General features: G+C 42.0%; 1 protein-coding gene across 5 annotated transcripts in view; it reads left to right on the forward strand.

Moving 5' to 3' along the window:
* The window catches only part of LRFN2 (leucine rich repeat and fibronectin type III domain containing 2), a 268713-nt gene extending 242620 nt beyond the window's left edge, over positions 1 to 26093 (forward strand). For all 5 annotated transcript variants that reach the window (XM_079969232.1, XM_079969229.1, XM_079969233.1 and 2 more), the window contains one exon: positions 23449 to 26093. In XM_079969232.1, the coding sequence (XP_079825358.1) occupies positions 23449 to 24370 (922 nt within the window). In that variant the 3' untranslated portion in view covers positions 24371 to 26093. The remainder of the gene's footprint in view (positions 1 to 23448) is intronic.
* Positions 26094 to 26892: the final 799 nt, after the last annotated feature.

A 26892-nucleotide genomic window follows, 5' to 3' on the forward strand; every position in this document is an offset into this window, starting at 1 on the left:
TTCAGGTTACAAACTCTGCTAACCTGGAAGCGTTACCTCGAGTTGAGAACTTTGCCCCAGGATGAGATCAGAAATTGTGTGCTGGCGGTGCAGCAGCAGCAAGAGGCCCCATTAGCGAAAGCACGCCTCAGGTTAAGAACAGTGTCAGGTTAAGAATGGACCTCCGGAAAGAATTAAGTTCATAACTAGAGGTACTACTTATTATGCATGGTGTAGAGAAAGCAGATAAATGTGTGTCTCCCCAATTCTGATAATATTATAGTCTGGGGTCATCCAATGTAGCTGAATTGACAGATGAAAAAAAACTATTTCTTCATACAGTGTGCATGGAATTTCCTAATGGAAGAGGTAGTGATGGGTACCGCCTTAGACAACTTGAAAGGCTATCAATGGGTACAGGGATGGGGAAAGCACCTCTTGCCCTTGCCCCACCAGTTCTCAAGATGCTTTTGTGATAGGCAGTTAATTGAGGACCGGGACATTTGCAGGGAAACCAAAATGCTTGTTTACAAAGCTATTGTACTACCAACCCTATTGTGTGCTTGTGAAACATGGACCACTTATAAACGCCATCTCCAACTCCTTGAAAGAGTCTATCAATGGTATCTCTGAAAAATTTTGCACATTACTTGGGAAGACAAGCAAACTAATGCCAGTGTACTGGAAAAAGCAAAGATCACCAGTGTCGAAGCAGTGATTCTTCAACATCAACTTCGCTGGACTGGTCATGTTGTGCAGATGCTTGATTATCATCTTGCAAAGCAATTACTCTATTCTGAACTTAAAAATGGAAAGTGCAATGCTGGTCAACAAAAGAGGTTTAAAGGCTCTCTCAAGGCAAATCTAAAAAAAAATTAATTGTAATATCAACACTGACAATTGGGAAACACTGGCCTGCGAGCAGTCCAATTGGAGTATAGCCTTTACCAGAGGTGTCATGGACTTTGAAGACACTCGAACTCAGGACAAAAGGGAAAAACATGCTAAGAGGAAGGCATGTTGGCAAATCCTCACTGTGATCAACTCCTGCCCAGAAATCTATGTTCCCACTGTGGAAGGGACATGCAGATCCAGAATTGGCCTCCATAGTCACTTATGGACTCACTGTTAAGACTGTGTTCATGGAAGACAATCTTATCCAGCTACAAATGATCGCCAAAGAAGAAGAAGAGTAGAGCAATTCCCACCATGTAGCCACATGACTGGAAGCTCCTTGCTTTGACTGGCAAAGGAGTGCTTGGAATCCTATGATGGAATTTCCAAAGATTGTCCAGAAACCAAATTGTGTTTACCTTATGTACTGTTACTGTTTCAGAAGGAGCCAGGAGAAAACTAGCCCATAAGCCTAATGTCTACTGCAATACGCGGGGGGGGGGGGTGGACTAGTAGAAAACATTATTATTTGTTAGAACTATTCAACAAATAGAAGATCAATCATTGCTGAGGAAGAATCAGCGTGGCTTCTGCAGATGAAAGTCAGCCTTGCCAACCTTTTGAAATTGTTCTGGTGCCAATAAATATGTAGATAAAGTTGATCTATTAGGCATATATTTGAGCTTCAAACAGCTTTTGAGAATTTTCCTCAACAAAGTCTTCTGTGCAAACCCTTGGATTGGTACCTAATTAAAGAACACAAAGCTGAAGATACAAATAAAGTTTCACAATGGAGGAGAGCAAGTAGTGGGATCCCTAAATCATAGAAACACAGAGTTGGAAGGGACCACGAGGGCCATCTAGTCCAAGCTCCTGCAAGGCAGGAATCATTTGCCCAATGTGGGGCTCAAATCCATGACCTTGAGATTAACATGCTCTACTGACTGCTTGCATAAATTATCTGGAGTTGGGGCAAGAGGTGAATTAACTGGGTTTGCAGATGATAAATACCTCATGGTGAAAATCCAAGCAGAATGTGAGAAACTTCAAAAGAAGTTGTCCAAACTAGTTGTATGGGCAACCAAAAGGCAAATGAGACTTGAAGAGTCAGGTGATGCACATTGAGGCAAAACACCTCAGTTTCACAAATACGTTGCCAGAGACTCAACTGGAGGTGCCTGGCCAGGAAACTGATATTGAGATCATTGTTAAAAGTCAATCCAATGTCAGCTCAGTTTGATAAAGTGGTGAAAAAGAAGGCAAATCTCATTCAAGGGGTGATTAAGATCTGAACTGAAAGTAAAACAGGCAATATTATTTATTTACAAAAGATTTCTACACTATCAAGAAAATATGTGATGGTAGTGAACAGCATAAAATCAACAATAACATTCCATTCATAAAGCAAATACGAAATGCATTGCAAATCATTAGATCAGCGTAATACATCAAACACGCATTAAATATTATAAAAACCCATGGTATGCCTACGTCTATAACACTGTGTGCAATTAGCTAGCCCCACCTCAAAACAGGGAGCTGCCAAAGGCCTAGACAGGGGCAACCAAATAACTAAAGTGTTGGAACATCTTCTGTAGAGAGAAAGGCTAAAGCTACCAGAGCTATTTAGCATAGAAAATGGCATAGCTGAGGAAAGATATGAGAAAAGTTGATAAAACTATGCATGTTGTGGAGAAAGGGAAAAGAGATTTTACTTTTCTCCCTCATCATATAAGAACTCAGGATCATCCAGCGACAATGATTGGCAAGAGTTTCAGGAGAGACAAAAGAAAGCGCTTCTTCACACACTGCATAATTAATGGCACTTGCTGTCATCAGATGGGCTGAAGGCCACAAATTCAGGTGGCTTTAAAATGGGATTAGATTAATTTATGGATGACAGGTTTCTAAATGGCTGTGAGCCAGCAAAGCTAAACAGAACCTCCAACTTCAGAGGCGGTGTTCCTCTGAATACCCATTCCCAAAGCGTAGGGACCATAGAGAAGGACTTTTGTCCATCAGTGGACATTCCAGGAGTCTCTAGTTGACTATGATTAGAAGCAGCATGATGGACTATAGCAGGGATGGGGGACCTTTTTCAGCCCAAAGGCCACATTCCATTCTAGCCAGCCTTCCAAGGGCCACATGCCAGGCAGAGACAAAAGCAATCAGATAAATGATTGTAAAGATCCCCTTTGTATAGTATGGTAGTTTCTACACCCACTGACATGCTGCTCTCCATCCTTCATCCAGACAAGCAAAGGCATTGTCAGAGCTCAAGGACACATTCCGACCAGGCAAAAACAGTCATGATGCAAAGCAGGGTTAGTGAGGGGTGTTGCCTGGGGAGAGTTCTGAGGGCCACTCAGAGAGGCTGGAAGGGCCATATTTTGCCAACAGGCCTGATGTTCCTAACCCATGGGATAGAGGGCCAATGCTCATTCATTGTAATTATGAGATTAAGAAAAGAGAGGAAGAGGGTTACATTCTAGGTACCTGAGGGAAAGAGGGGCAGAAATAGGAGGTAGCCAAGGAAAGGAGGTGTAAAGGAAAGGAACAGCAAACCAGAACAAATTGAGGTCAAGGCAGTGCTAAAGGTCTGGGGAAAGGAGGCAAATTATGCAGCAAACTAGGGCAAGGAAGCCAGTGCAAGGAAAGATGGAGGAAGCAGGAGCCAAGGAAAAGGAACATGAGCAAAGCCTGCAGTGAACAGGGAATGTGGGGCTGGGGATGGAGGAGAAATGTGTTCAGTCCATGTTATGAAGTGAACTGAGCTACTTGACCAATCCTAGACCTTTTATGCAGATCAGAACACAACTATCACTCAGATCGTGCATTACTCTGCAATTAGTGATGCTGTATCAGGGTGTGTTTTTTGTTGTTTTTTTAAAAAAGTGCACAAAGCTATGTTTTGTGGAGAAATGCATTAGAAGGCATACAAAAACACGTATTTTTCACGTAGAATGTGTGTACAAAATATGGGCAATTTAAATGCAAGTTTTCCATGTGCATTGTGAAAAATCCATGAAAAACCTGCCGGGGTAGCCCTACGATGGAGCACATGTGAAACTGCCATGACACAGAAACAGGATGATCTACTTGTCCTCAGGTAGAGCTTGTATTCAGCCAAAGACTCCATTTTCTCAGTCACATTTTCGTAAGCATTCCCAACCCTACTGTTGGGACCTGAAGTCATTAGACAGTGAATAGTTGGCAACAGATATAATTCAGCACCAAGTGAAATTCAAATACCTCATATTTTGCATTTTCTTTGCCAACCTTAAACATCTCTCTGCCTCATAGTTGTTGCTGTTTTTAGCTTGAAAACAGATTTGATAATGTTCACTCTAAAAATTGGAATAATAAAACTCATCTCTTTTTCCATTTCTGAGGCGCTGAATTCTAGGTAGTAAATGGGTTGCTTTACAAGAATTTAAAATGTGGTATAGGAAGTTGATGACAAATGGAATATTTGCCCTCCCACGTACATGAAAGAAAGCTACATTTTACATACTGCCAAGAGCTCATTATTCTGGTTTAGAATCACATGTACTAATTTTACCAGCGAAAGACTGACATATGACACAGATTTCTTGAACCATCATTATGCACCAGTTCATATATAGTATATCATCCTATCTTGGAATTTTAGGTCTGTGCAATAGCTCTTTTTTCTGATCAAATATATAAATGTCTTCCGGGGGGGGGCACTTCATAAGATTGCTGTGGGAATGTATAAAATAATGCAGCTGCCCTACATTTTCAGCTCTTGGAATTTTAACTTCGGCTTCTCTTTCTTTCCAGGCAAGGTTTAATAGCATCAGTTGTTACAGAGCTCCAATATTTGTATTGCTCTGAACACCATTTATTTCTATTGAATTCCAATCCCCTTTGTGAAAAATGATCAAAAACTGGCATGCCTTTCCCCCAGCTGTTCCTTTCTGTCAATGAAGATAATGTAATCCATGTCCCAAATAATTGTGCATTGAACTGCATCGGACATAGGGAATTTAGCTAGGTTGCAGAAATGGTGGGTGGTCTCAACAGAATTTTGCTGATACCGTAAAATATCTACCAGATTTGTATTCCACCGTACATTCAAGGAGCTTAGAACAGTGTCTTTCCTCAGTGTTTAACTCACAATAGCTCTCTGAGATACAGTGATAGATATCAGTGGCACCTTGGTTTACGAACCTAATGTGTTCTCGAAGTCCGTTCTTGGCATCAGAAGCCAGGGTGGCTTCTGGGATGTCCTGCTCAAAATGGGACACTTGTGCCGTACACCCATAGGGTGCTATTCAGCTTTCGTCATATAGTGAGTAGGTCAACTGAAATCAACTGCCTAACTTAAGCCACTTGATTTCATACTTGCTGTTTTACTTAGTTTGATATTGTGAGTCCGAGCAGTTTTGTCTTTGACCCACTGCTTTCCCCAGAAAACATGCTGTTTATACTAAATCAGAGCAAATCATAGCTGTCAACTTTTCCCTTTTAAAAGGGAAATTCCCTTATTCAGAATAGGATTCCTCACAAGAAAAGGGAAAAATTGACAGCTATGGAGCAAATATCAATCCAGAGAAAACCCAATTGAAATTTGGGCAGGTTTTCCTGGGAGAAAGCAGCAAGGAAAGTGGAAGTGTGGATGAGCCCTTGGTGAGTCTTTTACTTAAATAATGCATAGGATTGCAGCTTTTCGTATTACCCCCTCCAGACAAAAATAATGAAATTTGTGAGGCTTTTACCACACTCTTTTCTTAAGTATATGTTTCACCCCATTGGTTTTAATGGAGTGTGCACAGCAGGACTTTCCTCTGAATCATATTCCCAGTTTCTGAGGTTCTCAATTAATTATGGTCAAGGAAATTGTTGGGGTTTCCTTAAGGTTCATTAGACTGTCTACCCTTCGAAGTAGATTTTCCAAGATATCCACAAGATGGCACTGTGTGACATGTCTAGCTTATAAAGCAAAGATGGCCAACTTCTTCAAGGCTGAGCACCATAATATGTTAGTTGAAGTGCCAAAGTTAAGCCACAAGGGCTTCAGTTCTTGTGATTTCCAATATGAACTAACCCGATTGACACTTCCAAAACTAATGCAGGAAATGGAATGCAGTTAGCCACAGGTTTTACAGACACACACCCAAGTGTCCTGACACCGTTCTTGTCGCATACACACACACACAATCAAAACAGTTTACAGAGAATGTGCACATTGGGAAGAAAATACTTTTAGTAATGTGTATTTGAGAAATGCTTACAAATGCACATTTTGAGAGAATATATGTTTTTTAAAAAAGCATAGTTACAGTCATACCTTGGATCCCGAATGCCTTGCGAATTGAACGTTTTGGCTCGCGAATGCCACAAACCCAGAAATGAGTGTTCCAGTTTGCGAATGTTCTTTGGAACCTGAATGTCCGACGCGACTTCCCCAGCTTCCGATTGGCTGTAGGAGCTTCCTGCAGCCAATCGGAAGCCATGCCTTGGTTTGCGAACTTTTTGGAAGTCTAAGAATTGATTCCATTCAACTTCTGAGGTACCACTGTATATGCTTTTTATATTAAAAAATAAAAATAATGCAGTAACAAGACGTGACAGAGTTGTGAAGGAACACATGTGAAAATAACGTGGGCCAGAGAAAAGGCTCTTCCCTCCTTCATTAAATGCATTAAATTACGTAATAGTTTGTGTTATATAAAGTACACATAAAAAAACACATGTAAATACCATTCCAAAAGGCATTATATTAAGGAAAAGTGCAAAAAATAAGTATATTAAGAGAAATCTGCACTAAAAGGCTGGTATATTTTCATGAGGACTCTTAAAAAAAAAAAAAAAAACAACCCTCAAACTGATGTGGAAATGTGGAGATTCAACTTCTTCCTAATTCACTCTAATGGAAGAACCAGAGCTGCTCTCAGTGAAGTGAGTGGGGCAAACCTTCTATACAGATGTGAAACTGGGCTCTTAAGAGCATAAGAAGAACCCTGCTGAATCAGACCAAATTCCTCTCTAGTTCAGCATCCTGTTTTTCACAATGGACAACCAGATTATCACAGGAAGCCCACAAGCAGAACATGGGGACAACAGCTCTCTTCCACAGTTGTTCCCTAGTGATCCTGCTAGCAGAATGCTGCATCCCAGGGATAGGGGATCCCTTTTCCATTTAAGGACCACATTGCCTTGTGGACAACCTTTCAGTAGTGTGGGGTGGGGGAGGTAGAGGGAAAAGTGGATGTTGTCAATAATAATAATAATAAATTTTATTTATACCCCGCCTTCCCCAGCCAAGACTGGGCTCAGGGCGGCTAACAACCAATAATAAAAATAAGTTGATTAAAATACAATTTAAAAAACAAGATTAAAATACAACATTAAAAGTTTAGGATGCAGCCTTTTCACAGGAGGAGAAAGGAAAAAGAAAGAGGAGGAGGAAATCAAACTGATTCTAAGCCAAAGGCCAGGTGGAACAACTCTGTCTTACAGGCCCTGTGGAAAGAAATCAGATCCCACAGGGCCCTGGTCTCATGAGACAGAGTGTTCCACCAGGCCGGAGCCAGTGTTGAGAAGGCCCTGGCTCTGGTTGAGGCTAATCTAACTTCCTAGGGCCCGGGACCTCTAGGGTGTTGCTATTTATGGACCTTAAGGTCCTCCATGGGGCATACCAGGAGATGAATGTGAAGGTTGCTCCACTCCAACCACATGCAAGTTAGAGGGTTTTATACAAATGCACCTGTCTTAGTCCTCCACCCAGGCAAGAAAGAGACATTATCACAGTTCAAATACACATCTCAGCCAGGCAAAACCACTTGAGGAGGGGTGTGGCCTGGGGAGAAGGGATGTTGCTGAGAGAAAGGTCTCCACCCATAGCCCTTATGACTAGTTGCCATTGATAGCCTTATTCTGATCCTGTCAATGGTACCCCCCCCCCCGGATTCCTAAATTAATATTCTACCTTTTTTAAAAAAAACAGTTTTCATCCATTCCGAAGAAGTGACGTGTCAAATTAATGCTTAATAACCTCAACAAGTTAATAGCTTTTATGAGAGCACTCAAATACAAAACTGTGGGATTCCGTACTGCATGTATCAGAGAATGGCAATTATCTCATAGTGTGAACAGAAAATTACCGTTGATATCTTTGTAATAGGCAAAAAAGAGAGAGTTCTATTTGGGAGCCTTTATTATTATTTTTGAAGCAGTTGGTTTCCACTAGTTCATGAATAAATCATGGCTGAGTGTGTTGCTGTGACTAATGTTAAAGTTTCTTGATGAGGCTGGATAATATTCGTTTAATTTCAGATATGTGGCCTGGATTCTCAAGAAGCTGATCTGAATTAAGATGGTGCTTCATTGATAAGCAGAACAAGACTCAGAATGAATGCACGGGGGGCGGGGGGAGACGCAAAGAAATAATGGAGTTTTTGACCATTTTCAGAAAGGTAGCCATGTTAGTCTGCTGCATAAAAATCAATAAAGTCTTGGAGACTAACAAATTTATTGAGACATAAGTTTCCATGGACTCAACTTCCATCAGATGCATGAAATGTTATCCTAAGTTGCAGGCATATTATAGACACATGGTGGGGGTGGGGGAATTGTAAATAGTTACGGTAATTCAGAAATGGAGAGATGCCCCTTTCCCTCTCAGTAAGTGACAGTGATGCTAGGAAGTTGAGAAGCCAACAGCTCAACACAACTCCACCCATGCAGTCCTGCAGCTGATTATAGGAAGACTCAGTGTATGATATTGTTGCTGTCATTTGGTCTGTGTCCACTGAAGTGTAGGTGAGTTCCCATGAGGCAAGACACAGTGATAACAGCAAGACCTTTTATGGAACTAACAGAACTAGATAACAGGGGCAAAGCAACTGCTTATAAATACAGTGGTACCTCTGGTTACATACTTAATTCGTTCCAGAGGTCCGTTCTTAACCTGAAACTGTTCTTAACCTAAAGCACCACTTTAGCTAATGGGGCCTCCCGCTGCTGCTGCACGATTTCTGTTCTCATCCTGAAGCAAAGTTCTTAACCCGAGATAATATTTCTGGGTTAGCGGAGTCTGTAACCTGAAGCGAATGTAACCTGAAGCATATGTAACCCAAGGTACCACTGTATTTCTGAAGGCCTGGGCCACTCCCACTTCCAACGTGATTGGCTGTCTAAACTTCCAAGCTGCAAATCATAATTCAGAGTTTAAGGGCCAATGGCAGAGGCCCAAATCCTGAAATGTTCTGTGATTGGATATCATGTATCAAATCAGAACACAGGGGCTCAGAATCCTTAGTCCAGACTCAAGCTCAGGCAAACTCATACCACTGAATACATAACATCCTTCATACCAGTCTACACAATGCCATCCCAGAGGCCTTTGGGATTCACTGTACCCTAATGCTGTGCATCTCAGTGCCTAGTTTACTTATTTATTCATGTGTTCCATTTATATCCTACATTTTCTTCTTCAAAGAACTCAAGGTGGCATACATGGCTCTCCTCATCCCCATTAAATCCCCTCATCATTTAATCAGTTTAGGCTGAAAGGCAGTGACCTTCATGGCCAAGTGGGGACTTGAACCCTGGCCCCCGAGGTCCCAGTCTGACACTCCAACCACTACACCACACTGGCTCTCATGTCCTGCATATTGAGGCTAGGATCCTTGCAGACACCTACATGGAGTGAGTCAGCAATATCATCAGTAGAGATACCAAGGGAGTAAAAGTCAAACTTAGGTTATGCCTTCCGGTTGGGCCTCTGTCTCCTGAAGCACATTAAGCAGAGACATAACTGAACTAAGTCATTTATTTGCAGATGTCTCACAGTCCCCAGAGCAGTCAACGATGTAATTGTTGCATATTTTCTTTTTTCTTTTTTTAAAAAAGCATTTCCTCTTTTCACCACACACAAGCTGAGTCTTAATTCTGCCTTTTCATAGACCAATTATCATTAGAGTCAACTCCCTCCCCATATTTCTGAATCCTGCCTTCTCTTCACTCACACATCCAGATGCCCTTTGGAGAATTTGGCTTGTCAGATGAAACCCATGGTACATGTTGCCTCATTATTATTTCCTAATTTGATTATGCTCTCTTCAACTCATTTGGAGAAAGGGGGAAGAAAAGAGAAAGTCAAAGGGGCCTTGATAAGCCTGGTAGGAAATGGTGAGCAAGACAGATAGAGATAATGAACATTCCCCCTGAGCTTCAAAGAGAAAGAAAAGGCATGTGAGATTTCTCTGCATGAGGAAACATTAATTAATGTTGAAATTTATTAGGCTGTGGAACTGTGTCCCAAGGGAAGTGTCTGGATTTTTTGGTGTGTTTTTTTTAAAAAGGTGATCGTACAAAGTACAGGAAGGCACAGTTTGGGTCTCTGCTGAACAATCCTACATATGTGAGACAAGTTCCTTCTGTAGTCATTGTTAAGTCTTCTGTGTCCATGACCCTCAATGGTGCAGCACTATGCGTTGACATGATGGAACTGAAAAGAAACCTCATAGGCGCACAGAACAATCCATTATGTGATTGCTCTTTTCATGTTCTTGGAGAATACCGCTGCAGAATAAGAAGCACGGTGTTCCTTCTTTCAAAGGAGCCACTATTCAAAGGTGGCCATAACTCAAAATTCATTGGAATCATTGTTTCTGTTGATCATGCTTTATATTTCCATATAAGATGTAACAGCTGCATGTGGGAACTTCTCCTGCTCCAACACCAGCACTCAGTTCCAATGGGCTTCCCATAGGTAGCAGGCTGGCCACAATAGGCTTCCCATAGGTAGCAGGCTGGCCACAATAGGACTGAATTAGATGAGTCTTTGGTATGATTCAGCAAGATTCTGGTTATGTTCTAATGACAACAGGGAGGTGCGGTCCACAGTGTGGCCCTGCTGCCTCTTTTAATGCGTTGGACGCCCTACATCCATATAACCTTCACTTCTACATGCCATCTTCTATGCCTAACATTGGTCCACATGTGGGCTTCGGGTTCATAAACTGCATTTCAGCTACACAGCAAAGAAGTTGTTTGCCTTTGCCCTCCCAATTTCAGTGCTTTGCTCTTATAGATTTAGGCGAAGGTGATGATGATGGCAATACCATATTTTATTGAGCAGAACATTCTAGAAATATGGACCCTGATCTAAAAGGACACAGCAAAAACTTCAACATGCCCATGCTGAATTATATTTGACAAAGCATTTCACCCGTCAACATTCATTATCCTTCTTATGAAAAGGAACACACATTTACTCAGCTTTAGCCCTGGGAAACACAGCACCTTTATTTGATAAAAATCTAATTAGTCATTAAATGCTTCTTCCTCTAAATCAGGGTGGTAGGAGTGGGGGCTCTATGAGCCCTACAGGCCTGGGCTCTGAGACTCTCTAGGCCATACCTGCCCCTGCTCCACATCTCTCTTCAAATGCTTTAGGCAGGCTAGAATGTGATAGTCGCTCTTGCTTGACTGGATGGAGATCTGCGGGTGTGTGGAAACCTCTGCCTTTTGTATGGCTTGAATGTAGCCTATTGTACAAAGAGCTACCACTTTTAGCTTTCAGCCCTGCCCACCATTGCCATTCCACATCCCCAAAGTTTGCCTGAGTGTCGGATGCAGTCTGGAAAAATTCCCGCACCTCTGTTCCATATAGTCAGTTGTATCTTGCAGTCTGATGCCATTTCTGAGCACAATTCAATGTGTTGGTGCTGACCTTTAAAGCCCTAAATGGCCTTGGTCCAGTATACCTGAAGGAGCGTCTCCACCCCCATCATTCTGCCCAGACACTGAGGTCCAGCACTGAGGGCCTTCTGGCGGTTCCCTTGCTGCGAGAAGCCAAGTTACAGGGAACCAGGCAGAGGGCCTTCTCGGTAGTGGCACCCGCCCTGTGAAATGCCCTCCCACCAGATGTCAAAGAGAAAAACAATTACCAGACTTTTAGAAGACATCTGAAGGCAGCCCTGTTTAGGGAAGCTTTTAATGTTTAACAGACTATTGTATTTTAATATTCTGTTAGAACCCTCCCAGAGTGGCTGGGGAAACCCAGCCAGATGGGCAGGGTATAAATAATAAATTATTATTATTGTATTGTTATTTAAACAAGGCTTTTTGTAAAGCTACCCTTTTCAAACTACCCAGCTCAATTAAAGAACAGAAAGTTTCTTACCTTTTACGCCACAATGGGAGAATAGGAACTGAGTAGCCAACCCAATTAGCCTAATCAATCCCCCCTTTGCCCCACCCTTTAACCTTAATACCAGGATGTTAACATGTGACTTAGTCCATTGGTTGAAAACAGGGTATATGAGCATTAAGTTCTCATCAGGAATAGGACTGAAAGTCCACAACAAACCTGAGAATTAAAGGTTTCCTGCTGGGCTTCCGGAGCCTTTTTATTTCCTAATTTGCTTAATGATGCCACAGACCTAGTTAAAACATTGCAAAAAGGCAATTTATGCTGTGCTGGGTCCTCAAGAGCACATGGTATGTTACTGATATGTACTGAGAGAGCACACCAGGGGGTGCAGATTGTCAAGGAGGAAATCAAATAGGAGAGCTGGAATCAGAGGCAATGGGAGATATATATTTATTTCCAGTTATATGATTCATTAATGTTATAGTGCTCGGGGCAAATGCAAGATTAATTTTATTAGACTTGGACCAGAAAAATATGTAGAGCTGTGAATCCTGGAGTTTGTGGGAAGCCTCTCTGGGAGTGGGGATTAGGGAAAAAAATCAATTCCACTTGCATTTCAAGGCAAATCTATATAATTCACACTTTCTGAAAGTAAGCGAACCGAAACACAGTCATCCTTCAAAATTCAAACTTCTCCAAATTATGCAGTGGGATCCAGCAGCCATGTCATTTGTACAAGAATACACCTACTAGGGTAAAACTAGGGCATGTATGTGCATGAAAATAACATCCAAAAATACTTCATAGTAGGGGAAATGGTTTTGCAGAAATGTGTACATTAGGCAAAATTGCAATCAAGGAGAATTTTGCACTACAATCCTGATGAATTTTCATGAGAACTAAAAAAAAAAACACCTAATGAAGAGGCATGGAGAACTCAAGAGTGGAAAAAATGGGGAAAATGAAATGGTCGGGTTTGTCCATCCCTACCCGGGAGGCAGAAATAACTTTCATGAGTCGGTAGCAGCTCCACATAGTAAGTGTCTTAATTATGGTTAGGAATCCCCATTTCCCCACCATAAGACAATAACAGAAAGTAAGAGGGCCCTATGAGTGTACAAGAGCAGATCAATCCTTTCCTCTAACTTCCTTCCTTTGCCAGCACTCCATGTACATCTGTGCAACAGGAATAATAATAATAATAATAATAATAATAATAATAATAGTTTATTATTTATACCTCACCCATCCGGCTGTGTTTCCTCAGCCACTCTGGGTGGCTCCCAACAGAATAATAATTATAATTATAATAATAAGCAGTAAAACATCATACATTAAAAACTTCACTAAATAGGGCTGCCTTCAGATGTCTTCTAAAAGTCAGATAGTTGTTTATTTCCTTGACATCTGATGGAAGGGTGTTCCACAGGGCAGGCACCACCACTGAGAAGGCCCTTTGCCTAGTTCCCTGTAGCTTCACTCCTCACAGTGTGGGAACTGCCAGAAGGCCCTCAGAGCTGGACCTCAGTTTCCGGGCTGAACGATGGGGGTGGAGACTCTTTTTCAGGAAGGGTTGTTGTTGTTTAGTCGTTTAGTCGTGTCCGACTCTTGACCCCATGGACCAGAGCATGCTAGGCACTTCTGTCTTCTTCAGGAAGGGTAGATCTGTCTATTTCCTGTCCATATCAATGTCCACAAGTTTTCACTCAAAAAAAATCCCTTCCCATTTCTGTCTTAATTGCATTTTTAAAAATATCTGCACGACATAATTTACTTTTAAATATTTATTTAAATAGGAATGCTCTTTTTTTTTATTGGTCCCTTTAAAAATATATTTTAACTCAAAATAAATTCTGATATGTTTTTGGTGCTAAGATGCTCGTTGGAATTTTTAGGAAGTGTGAAAGCTGGTGGAGAGCTCAGCTTTAATCAACACATTAGTCTGGGAAGTGCAAATCAGGTCAGTTTGTATCGGAATTTGCCAAGCCTGAATTGCCCATGAATCTCAGAATAGGATAAAGAGTGGGAGAAGTGGCAAAGTGCCTGGACTTGAGCAGAAAATACATGCCTAAAGTGCTCCTTGCCTTCAGTTTGCTGAGGATCTTTCGAAACAGGAGTTGAGAATTGAATCCAGCCTGTGGGCTGGATCCTTACTTTCCCCCCATAACCCCCCCCCCCCGCAGGCCAAGTCTGACAGGTGACCCAATCATCTTGAAATCAAAATGCACAGGCAAAGGCACAGATCTACACTTTTCAAGTACTGACAAAGCAAACATCCAGTGTGATGTACTCACACACTTGTTCGGTGCAGAAGAGGGGTACGCAAAGGCAGTGCCTGTATACTATTCTAATCTTGAGTAGACAAGCAATGTAGAAATTAGAATGGTGCCTAGCTAACCTCTGAGCTCCGCTGTGTACCAAAAGTGAATCACCACATGGTTGTTCCAACGGAAGTGTCAGGCTTCGGGGAATCGGCTTCCTCCCCCCGTGGCAGTAGATCAGAAGATCAAAGAAAGGAACGTCTTACCAGTTAGAAACTTTAATAATCACAGCGAGAGAACAAAGAACACATCTCCTAGAAATGGCAGTGCTCCCAATTAAGGATCACACCCCCTTTCGTCCCTATTAATCTACATCACTCCTATGTTTTGTAATCTGAGTTTGTAACCTCTATGTTTTCTGTTCTGAGACTTTCTGAGCTGGTCTTGACCTTGGGCTTTCCAGAGTCTGTGAATCTGTTAACCCTCTTTCTTCTAGTGTTTCTTCACCTAGCTGTTCCCCATCCAGTATTTCCCAGCTTCTGCTTTCTGAACTATGACCCTCTGCAAACCACTATTCCAAATCTATACTGTCCTCCTGCTCCTGGGAAGATTCAGGAGCAACAGCAGCAGGGAGAGGGGTGGTTCCCACCATCCCCCCTCAGTGCAGCCCTCCTCAGCACAGTCCCAACAGGAAGGACAATGGCAGTACAGTGGTCCATCTAGTCCAGCATCACATTCTCACAATGGGCAACCAGATGTCTGTGGAAAACACACAAGGAGGGTTTGGGCACAAGAGCACTCTCCCCCTTCTGTAGTTTCAGCACCTGGTATTCAGACTGCGGAGGCAGAACATAGCCCTCTCCTCCATGAATTTGTTCTCTTCTAAAGCCATCGAGGTTGATAGCCATCACTTTCTCCTGTGGGAGCGACTTCAATAGTTACACACCGTGTAAAGACTTTCTTTGATCTGTCCCAAATTTTCCAACATTCGGCTTCATTAGAGGTCCACGAGTTCTAATGTTACAAGTGAGAGGCGGAATTTTTTTCTACATTCACTTTCTCCATGCCGTATGAATCTGAAATATGAGCACTTCAGGTTGAATGAGAAAGTATTCAAGCACTCTGGGAGTTAACAAATGGAAGCAAAGGTGGTGCTCCCATGTCTGAAGAGGATGATCTACTTTTCATGAAGTTACCCAATCTCAAGACTATTTTTGAGACACTCTCTGAAATAACCCTCCCTCCTCAAAACGTATTGCTAGTCGGCTGTGATTGATGGTAGCTCTTAAGAGTCTTCACACCTAAAATCAATGCAGACACATTTTCACTCTGGGATATTGATGACTCTTTGATTATCCCCAACATACGCAGCTGAGAGAGGCCACTCCAATTCCTGCTTTGCTCCATCACACAGTGCATCCTTTCACAGCTGCTCTGCACTCCTGGTACTGTTAATCACGGAACGTTAGCCGTGCGGGTGTGGCATCAGGGATGAAATAAAGAGCGAAGAGGGCTCTTTTAAAAAGCGGTAGCTGGGCAGGATTTGATAACGTCCCAAGCATTTTAGCTGTAATCTGGGTTGGCATCCCCATGGGACATCAAAACTCTGAACAAACTTTAATTGGGGCTTCCACATTCCAAAATTACTAGCATTTAACCAGAGTGGAGATCTTGTGATGTACTGTGGAGACACTGGATTGGTGACTTCTTCTAATCCACATTCTTCTGAAACACAGATCTGATCCTGCATTGATATTTTAAAATGTTACCTTCAAAGCATGAATGCAGCACTGAAGGGAGACTTCACACTGACCTCTGAACTTGAGGATGCCACAACTACTCTCCCATGTTCTTAGATTCAGGAAGGCGGGTGTACAGGTTTAACTCTAAGATTCTTGGTGTGTCTGGATTTGCAATTAAAAGAAACCATGGCTGTCATGTTTATTTGCTCAAGCAAATAAACTGGGTCCATTTAGGAGAGGGATGAATCAATCTCTTAGATTCGTTCTTGCTCGGTTTCTCAATATTCCAATTTTAAACTCAGTTCTCCATATTTCTGCATAAATATCAGAATTTTATAAATCTTTATTGGATTGAGTTTTCACCTCCAAATCTTGCATCCATTTTTCATGCCTGTTCATAGCCATTTCCTCACCAAAATTCTGATTACAAGGGTGGGGACAAATCCCCCCTCCTGTGCCAACTTGGCCAATGCCCCTTGTATACAGCCTTTTGGAAGTATCACACTGTCCAGGGATGGCATTCATATGCACATTTTAAACCAGATTAGATGTGATGCTACATTTGCTATGGTATCCTTTTTTTAAAAAAAACAAACCCTTGCAGGTATGGAGTAATTATGGTCAGGAACGTGGCATGTTTCCAGAGGGAGTTAACCCTTTCCATCCCTGCTGTGCTTTTGATGAAAATTGCTGCACCACAGCTTCCACTGGCACCAATTGACGCTTTCCTCCCTGGGTTAATAACTGGTGCAGTGGCCTGGGTCATTGGGATTGTAGCAGAAGAGGAAAGGGTTAAATACCATCCTTGCACATGGCAGTCATGATGAAAATCTCCCTCATGATGCCTTTAAAACACACACATATCAGCAACAACATCAGCAGCAGCAGCAGCAAGTAATGCAGCAAGTAAGAGCAGCCCTTAGATTTGCATCTAGCTATGGATGCTATACCTCAGTTCTGCAGTGATCTGCTTATTTGGATCAGAGGCCTATTTGGATAAGCATCCCAAGTCAATAGACCATTTGCCCAGTTGGTAGTAGCTGTGCATTCCATTCCCCTGACACAAATATTCTTGTGGTTTTGGACTTTGTGTTAAGTAAAGTGACCAAAAAAATAGCAGAGCTCATTTCATAATATTATATATAATACAGGCAGGTTTCTATCACTTTCGGTCATGTTACACATTTTTGTCTTCTCTAAAAAAAAATACTTCTCTAAAGCTACTTCTTTCTTGAAGCCACAGACCACAGCAGGATCCTCTTCTCAATTCCATCTACTGGCGCTGATCTCTTCCCCTTCCCTTTCATTATTATTCCTTCATCCCTGAGTTCAACTTACTGTTGCCATCTCTGCCATATAAATCCTCTGAGGCGGGTGATCACATCACTTCTGGGCAACACCTAGCACACAAATGAAATAGCCGCAAAAAGCAATAACTGGATTGTGCCTTTGCTGCATAAAATAATGCCTCATTGAGAAAGAGCAGTGGAAAGGGAACAGCTCATTAACAAGCTTACTTGTTTATGCTTCCACATATTTAAGTTCTTTGGGGAAATTCACCAATCACTAAGAACAAATGTGGTGTCACTGAAGAACAGTATTTGGTTGCAAGTTAGACCTAGCAATTCTTGTGGTGCTTTAAGGCAGAGATCATGGCACTGTGCTCTTCTTTTGCATTTATCCCGAGCAGCTAAGAGAGGCACTGCTAATATTTATGTAGCCAGCATGCACATGCACGTAATAGTTTGTGCTAGTAATCTCCTTATTGGGGAAGGTGATGACTTTTGCTCCTTTATTAGAAAACTCCCCTGCCCAGAGTGGCTGGGGAGGCCAGACCAGATGGGTGGAGTATAAGTTGTTGTTGTTGTTGTTGTTGTTGTTGTTGTTGTTGTTGTTGTTGTTGTTGTTTCTAAGCATGGAAGAAGCTATCAATTCCATGACTGGCCTCCTCCAACGATGTATTACTCACCTGACTAGACCACTCATGCAAGCAGCTGTAATTGCATGAGTATGCTGGAGGCTTGCAACAGCTTTCTAAGATAAGGTTGTACGATTGGCTTGTGGTTAAAGATTGGTATCAGCTGGGCCCACTTGGTGCACAAAAACTAGGCAGCTAATCATAGCATTTACCGAACTTTATTGTTGGAGGAAAAATGAATTCACTTTGACATTAAGTATTCACAGGGAGTGCTGCAGAAAATAAGGCAAGGGGAATGGGGTGAAATCAGTGGTGGCTTTTAAAGAAAAGTTGTTGTTGTTGTTTAGTCATCTTAGTCGTGTGTGACTCTCACTTTCTTCTCAAAGCTTCTCCTTTTTCATGTCCATGGAGTTTTCTTGGCAAAATACTGGAGTGGTTTGCCAGTTCCTTCTCCAGGTGGATCACATTTAGTCTAAACTCTTGGCTATGACCTGTCCGTCTTGGGTGGCCTTGCATGGCATAGCTCAGAGCTTCCTGGAGTTATTCAAACTCCTTCACCACGACAAGGCAGTGATCCATGAAGGGGTTAAAGAAAAGTAGAATCATGTAATTGGAAGGGGCTCCAAGGATAATTTAGTCCAACCCTCTGCAATGGAGAAAAGTAGTTTGGTTAGGGTTTGATTTAGGACGGTGGTGGGGAACCTTCAGTCCAAAGACCACATTCCTTGATGGAGAGCTTTTGGGGGCTGCATACCATTGGTGAGAGAGCCAGAGGCAAAGGTGAGCGATACAATAGATTGGGTTCTTACCTGTGTATGGTTGATTGCATTTCAGCCATGCAAGATTATACACAAACACATCTGCCCATTCTGTATCCAGGCAAGCAAGAGCATGATGGCAATTCAAGGACACATCCCAGTTTGGGAAAAGCCAGTGCAGAGCAGGACTAGTAAGGGATGTGGCTTGTAGAGAGATGTAAGTGGCCTGGGCAGCAGGGATGTCAGATAATTCTGATGAAAATGGAACCAGGGACAGAAATGACCTACGTTAGCATTTTTTTGTCTCATGTTCAGACTGGAAAGCAACACTGCAAATGCGGTAGATATTTGCTATTTTGTTTCCATGCAATAAACAGTGTGTGTGTGTGTGTCCCATCCCACATTTCCAGTATATTTCCTCTGCACCAAAATGAACTTTGAGGAGTAACATAATGACATCATTCATTCATTATGCAAAATTCTGCGCAAGACAAATAGCATAGTTTTTGTTGGGAGAAGAATAGCTGAATGGATATGGTGCTGCACTTGAGGAATACAGGAGGGAAAGTAAATGGATGCCTTCTTCCATCTTGAAGGCCAGAGAGAGAAGCTTAAGGTTCCTCCACCCTAGTTTAGAATGTGGGTACAGGGGAGAGAGTATAAAGAAACTCAGACAGTTTCAAGATGTCTGTGGTGGCAACTCCATGGAATATAAACACAGAATATTATATGAAACACCACCTCTAGCTTTCTGCTTTGTAATCAAATGGCAGAGAAGCAAAGGCAGACAAGTCCTCAAAGAATTCAGCACGGCTTATAAGGAGTGGCTAATTCATATCTCAGATGAAGGTGGTGCGAATTTTAAAAAAGGATTAAAGTACGATTAATCCTAAGCAACTAGTTTCACACTTCAGCTAAGGTAAGGAGATGGAGCTGCTGCTTGCTTAATCCTGAAGTGTGAATGAACTCTTCAGTCACCAGTAGAGAGAAAGAAAATATTCATTAATTTTATTTTTCCGTGGGGAAGAAAAGAAATGATTTTATTTATTTATTTATTTATTTATTTAACAAGCTCTCGCTCTCTCTCTCTCTCTCTCTCTCTCACACACACACACACAAACATATATATTGCATGACTGTAAGAAAATATCTAAATAGTTTAAAACATAAAATAAAATATTGAAATTATTTTATGATTAAACCCAACAGGAGTTAAAAAGAAAGAAAACACATGTAACTTCTGCATACCTGGATATGCTTGCCTAAACAAAAATGTTTTAAGCCAGGCATCCCCAAACTCGGCCCTCCAGATGTTTTGGGACTGCAACTCCCATCATCCCTAGCTAACAGGACCAGTGGTCAGGGATGATGGGAACTGTAGTCCCAAAACATCTGGAGGGCCGAGTCTGGGGGTGCCTGTTTTAAGCAGATGCCAAAAAGACTCCAGTGAAGGTAGTCTTGGTGTTGAGTCCACCAGTTTTCCCAGGACAGACATTACATTTGCCAGCCCATCATTTCCAGCAACGCTTCTGGGTCCCTCTTCCAAAATTGGTGTTACATTGGCCACTTTCGAGTCCTTGGGTATGGAGAGTGATATTAGAGAGCAGTTACATATTTTTGTAGTATGTTAAGCACCCTTAACAAACTACATTTCCCAGGAAAATTTTGGTGAAGCCAAATGTAAGTTGTCGTTAGGGCCTAAATAAAGGTCCATCCTAAATAAATGTACTCCCACCACTTTTAACTTTTGCTCCATGACTGTGGGTTTCCTCCTTATTGCTGTCTAGCTTCATTATGCAGATTTCTTTCTCTTCAGAGACCCTAGAATGCAATGTATTACCAGATGGAAATAAGGCTCATTGGCTATGAAGGAGCACTTCCAACAGTTCTATCATTAATTTCTGCCCTGGAAAGTTTTGTTACTGTCTTGTAACTGAAAAGTATGGCAACTAATACTTGAGGAACTCCTTCTATATATAGCATGCTGAAGAACCAATCTTTAGTTTAAAATGCAATTTGTGAATATGCCCTCATTCCACAGATTTTGTTGCTGTAGATGAGGAACAATAGGGACAGTGGTGAGGAGAGAGCTTTATCTTGTTCTTATTTCCACTCTGAGTTATTCTTAATATGCAGCGCTACATTGACAGGAGACCCATGTAGACTTCAGAAATCTACTGTACTTATTAAGCTGCCTGTGTTAAACAGAATCTCCTGTTATTCTACAGTTCTAAGTTTGTATATGTATGGGCCACATTGCCTACTAGGAAAAATTGGAAGCTGCCTTATACTGAAGCAGAGCATTGGTCTATCTACTTCAATATTGTCTACACCAGGGTTTTCCAAACTTGGGTCACTAGCTGTTTTTGGACTACAATTCCCATGATCCCTGGCTCTGCTAGCTAAGCATGATGGGAGTTGTAGTCCAACAGCAGCTGGAGACTCAAGTTTGGGAAACCCTGGTCTACACCACTGGCATTCAGTAGGTAGGCCAGAACCCACTAGTGGGTCATGGCCTGATCCAAGGTGAATGCAACAGGATGTAGGGTTGCCATATGTCCTCTTAGTCCAGGACATGTCCTCTTTTTCATGGGTATGTAAAATGAGAGTCGTCATAGCAATCCATAGTTAAAAGTAGAGGTCGGAAAATGTGTCCTCTTTTTTGCTCTTCTAAAAACATAAACAGGAGCAGTACCACTGTGCAAATATATGGTAGAAGATTAAGAAATCGGTCTTCAAATACATGTTTAGTTTATAAGTAGGTCCTGGGTCTAAAATGGTTGATACCTAGTCTATGCAGGCTGACAGTGGGTCAGGATTTCAGACAGGGGTCAGATCGTAGGCAGCTACTATTTATTCCTGACTGTTTGTTTGTTTCTTACATTCCTAGATGGGAAATAGAATCTCAACTAAGACTCTACTCTCTTTCTGATTGGAGAAAAGGTTGAGAGCGGGAGTCAAGCTATAAAGGAGGATACAGTGGTACCTCGGGTTACATTCGCTTCAGGTTACAGACCCGCTAACCCAGAAATAGTGCTTCAGGTTAAGAACTTTGCTTCAGGATGCGAACAGAAATTGTGCTCTGGCAGCGCAGCAGCAGCAGGAGGCCCCATTAGCTAAAGTGGTCTTCAGGTTAAGAACAGTTTCAGGTTAAATACGGACCTCCTGAACGAATTAAGTACTTAACCCAAGGTACCACTGTAGTTTGTTAGAAGGTTATGAACACTGAGATTCAAAGCGCTGGAGTGGAAGAGCTACAAGAGAGTAAAGAGGCCCAAACAGAGAGCCTGAACAGTGTAAAGTGATAGACAGCAGAGTCAGGCATTGGAAAAAAGGAGCCAGGAAAAAAACCCACAAAGGGACCCAGAAATTGAATCAATGGGTGCAAGTTGATAAGTATTGGTTAGGGAAACAGTATCTGATAGATATAGCAGTGCTTTTTTTCAGGGGCTACTCAAGGATACCCAGCACTGGCACCTCTTTTTTGTTGTTGTTAAAAAGTGTAGCAATTACTGTAACAACTTCATGGTGAGTACCTGCACCTATTTTTCTAGAAAAAACGTACTGGATGTGTTTATCTCTAGTTATTTTTTTTTATTTGCTTCTATTTGATTGAACAGCTACTCCAATCATAAAATTACTTTTTAAAGAAGTCCCCCCCCTCAAAAACTGCTTACTGTGTTGCCTTTCTTAAAAGTACAATTGGTTTTGTAAAAAAATAGGTCTGTGGCCACACTTAAGTGCCTTGCTCTTCTACGCAATACAAGGAGTAGGTGAGGACGGTTAAAGTCCGTAATGTTAAAGGGCTGTTTAGTGGAAGAAGTCAGAGAAAAATAAAGATGTCCACATGGTGACAGCAGCAAACATAACAAGGAGGCAGGTTTGGTTTGGCTGATTGACTTGTCTCACTTCCCACTCACAGTTCAGGCTACAGCCTATGCTGTCACAAAGGCAGAGCTCTAGAAATGACAGTTTCCTAAGAAGAACTTGCTGATTCATCACTTATTATGTAAGCTGCCTATGTCAGCTGGATACATATCCAGTTAGAAACAATACTCTGCTTTTCTTATTCCTTGATCAGCATGGGGTTGTGGGTTTGGTTTTTGTTTTTGTGTGTGTGCGCGCACAGTATATATATTGTATACAAAAGAAGTAGTCTAACCTCCTGGCTTTTTCTTGTCCCATTTTAACACCTTTGTCCTTTCAGCCAAATTAACAAGAAAAGGAGAGCTAGGTAGTTAGATCTTGGATGCTTACAGGATTATAACTCAGTGACCCAGTCATGTCTTTAAACCAAAGCAATTGCCCATGTTAAGTTTCTATTGCTAGGTTAATAAATGAAAACCACTTTCCTGATTTATAATGTGTATTAACATGGATTTAATCCCAGCAGTAATGTTGGAATGGCTAGACCCCCATGCACCATTCAAGGATACTAGTGACATTGAAGGTCAGAGTTAGGAAAGGAATGAAGGAGTGCAGGGACACCAGAGGCTGTGAATATCAAGTATTTCAGGATTTTGGATAATATGTGTTCTACTGTAAGGAGGGAGGGAGGTAGGAAAAAAAGTGTGATGACAGAATTGGTAGAGGATACATATTCAGAGATGAACAGCTAAATGTCTTTTGACTTAGGCATTTGAGGAAATAAACTAAGATTTAGATATTTCCTTCTGCTGCTGTCCAGTGCTTTGGCCCCCACCCACCCTACTAAGACTACTTTCCCATCACATTGTAAACTAATGTTGCTGTTTTCTTTCCCTTAAAGGATGATCCCTGCTACAAACAAGGCTTTTGTGGTGAACAACCTGGTATCTGGGACAGGCTATGATCTTTGCGTTCTGGCCATGTGGGATGACACCGCCACGACGCTCACCGCTACCAACATTGTGGGCTGCGCCCAGTTCTACACCAAAGAGGACTATCCCCAGTGCCAGTCCATGCACAGCCAGTTCCTGGGGGGGACAATGATCCTGATCATCGGAGGCATCATCGTGGCAACTCTGTTGGTGTTCATCGTCGTACTCATGGTCCGGTACAAGGTTTGCAACAATGCCCCGGGGAAGATGGCTAACGTTAGCAATGTCTATTCACAAACTAATGGATCCCAGCCTGTTCAGAACGGGGTCCTGCCCCAAGTCAACCCCAAAGTGGTGGTAAGGAACGAGCTCATGGAGTTTAACTGTGAGTCTGCACACAGCAGCATCTCCTCTTCTTCTAGCTCTGTGAATAGTCGTGACTGCGATGGCTACAGCCTCCAAAGTGAGCAGGGCACATTGTCCAGTAAGTGGAGGCCCCCATCGAGGTCAAAGCACAACAACATTGATCGGCTCATGGGAGCCTTTGCCTCCCTGGAACTGAAGTGTCAGAAAAAGGAGGACACAATAGACTCCAGAACTTCAACAGTGGCCCATCACTCAGACAAGGAGCCACTGCTGGGCCAGCATGAGTCCAAATTCCGTAGCCTCCTCACGTTGCCACTGGAGGGTAAAACTAAGCGTAGCCATTCTTTTGACATGGGAGACTTTTCCACCTCTCAGTGTTGCAACTACCCCAAAAAGATCACAAACATTTGGACAAAACGCAGTCTGTCAGTGAACGGCATGCTTTTGCAGTATGACGACAGTGACCTGACAGGGGCGAGGGGAACTTATGGGAGCTCGGAGTGGGTGATGGAAAGCACAGTGTAAATAAGAGTGTCCCTCCGTTCCATTCTGAATCCCTCCAAGCATAACAGAAGTCCATGATTGTTAAAAAGGCCATAAACGTGATGGGAGAAACACACAACACATGTTCGTGCACACAGCCGTATATTGGTCAGATAATCAAGTTGGATAAGAGAGGTTATGAAATGTTAATAGGTGTGTGTGTGAGAGAGAGAGAGAGAGTGAGAGTGAGAGAAGCTGATGAAATGTATCCAGCACATTCATTATGTTTGTGTGAATGTCTCAAGGAAATCACGGGTGCATTCCTGGTGAACTGTCAAAAAAGCTTAAATGAGGATTAAAAACAGGTTAAGCAGCATATGTTTCATTCAGAGAGGAATTCCTTCCCTCTTCTTTTTTCTAAAAAGGAGACTCCCATGGATATAAAGATGACCTGAGGATAAGCCCAGCTGCCACTATGGTTGTCCAAGGACCTTCATCAAGACAGCATCTGGAGAAAAAGAGCATGCGTGCAAACCATCTTCTCGGCTTAATCTCATAATGGAATCAGCAACACGTGGAAATTTTCTTGCCATGGTTTGGCTGAGGATTTTTTTTTTTTATCTCTTTCCTCCCAGAAATAATAAAAAGGTCTCTGCTGTTTATTTTTATTGCTTTTCTTTCCTGCACTAAATTAAGGAAGACCAGTCACCTAGTGAACTGCACACTTGTTTTCCTCTTCTGATCTTTATATCCTAGGGTGGGGAAAAGAAATCTAGTTAATATTTTTTTAGATTCCCCCTTTGTCCATTCCCTTCATGATCCTTTGTTTGTCAGTGTATAAGGAGGCTGCAGATAATTTGGTCAACTGTCTGAGGGGGTTTGATGTCTGAGAGGAGGGAGGTAGAGAGGAAGCCAGTTTTCATAATCAAAGGGTGGGGGGAAATGAAACTCTTTTGATTATCTCTTCATAAATCACTTCCAGCTAAGGTTAGGCAGTTTCCCTCTATTCAGCTGAGCACGAACAATGTAGACTTGCATACCCTCTCCAGAAAACAAGCAAACACCGTTCTTGCGTGCTCGGTGCCACCAAATGGCATGTAGCAATGTCAATCAAAACAAGAGCATGAGAACTTGAGATCTCTAGGCATATTGTGCAGTGAAATGTTTGATTAGGGGGATGTTTCCAATAAGCCATGGAAAACAAGATGCTTTGCAGAATAGGTGGTGTCCCATGTTTAATCGTTTTGGTGCTGCTTCCCTTGCCCCTCACCACTTTTACAAGCCCTTGTCTCATGCCAAGATCCATGCTCTTTTGAGATCAACTGTTGTGGCTTGCAAACTAATTACAGTACCAGACACATTTGCAGGCACATTGCTGCAAGACCTGGGATTGCTGAGGATATGCATGTGCAACTTCACTAAACCTTGACAATTGTGAAATTTGCAGTACTTATGGCAGCGAGAGCAACCGGCCTTTAATTCAGATATATTTTTCTGTATTTATTTGCTCCCAGGAATCATTCCACTTGGAAATCATTTCTGAAATTGCACATTATTTTGAAGGGATGTGCTGAGAAAGGTGGCAAAGGATAGAAGAAACACACATACACACACAAATCTCTATGTATTTTTTTTAAGAGAGAAAAGCTCAGAGATCTATTGTGACATGGCTGTGTATTTGATCTTGTTATTCGTCATGTTTCCTATTTGAAGTTTTAGAAAATGACATCCCTGTGAACAAAATATTTTCTTTTTTCTCTCCCTCTTTTGCTACAAAATGTACAGTAAAAAAACTTATTGGGAAAAATTAGCCTCTTTTCTTTCGTTCATTTATTTTGGCGACCTGTTCTGAACACTCAACCAATAATATTTCTTGCAAGTGGAATAATAATAATAATAGTACATACATACATACCTGTGGTCTAAACCACTAAGCCTCTTGGGGTTGCTGATGGTAAGGTCGGCAGTTTGAATCTGTGTGATGGGGTGAGCTCCCATTGCTTTGTCCCAACTCCTGCCCACCTAGCAGTTTGAAAGCACACCAGAGCAAGTAGATAAATAGGTACCACTGTGGTGATAAGGTAAAGGTCATTTCTGTGTGCCCTGCCACTCGTCACAGTGTTCTGTGCACCGGAAGCAGTTTAGTCATGCTTGCCACATAACCCAGAAAAGCTGTCTGCAGACAATTGCTGGCTTCCTTGGACTGAAAGCGGAGATGAGTGCCACACCCCATAGTCAAATTTGACTGAACTTAACCATCCAGGCGTTCTTTACCTTTGCCTTACCTACTGTCAATCATGAGATTACTTGAAGATCACAAGAGCTGCTACTTTTGATCCATCGGTTACCTCTTGTGGTTAAAAGGAAAAGAAAAGCAACATAGAACAATGTTTCTTTACATGGTTGTAACATAAAGATGATCAAAAGATCATGACTTTTCTTGAAGTCAGTGAGAGTTATCTATTTCACAGATCATCTCTACTCCAAATGCAATATGTCATTGGCTAGCTAGGCACCTGAACTTCCCAGCACTCCCCTTGGTGACCAGCCCAAATTCATAGTGT

This window comes from Podarcis cretensis, assembly GCF_951804945.1.
Source record: "Podarcis cretensis genome assembly, chromosome: 3".
Taxonomy (NCBI): domain Eukaryota; kingdom Metazoa; phylum Chordata; class Lepidosauria; order Squamata; family Lacertidae; genus Podarcis; species Podarcis cretensis.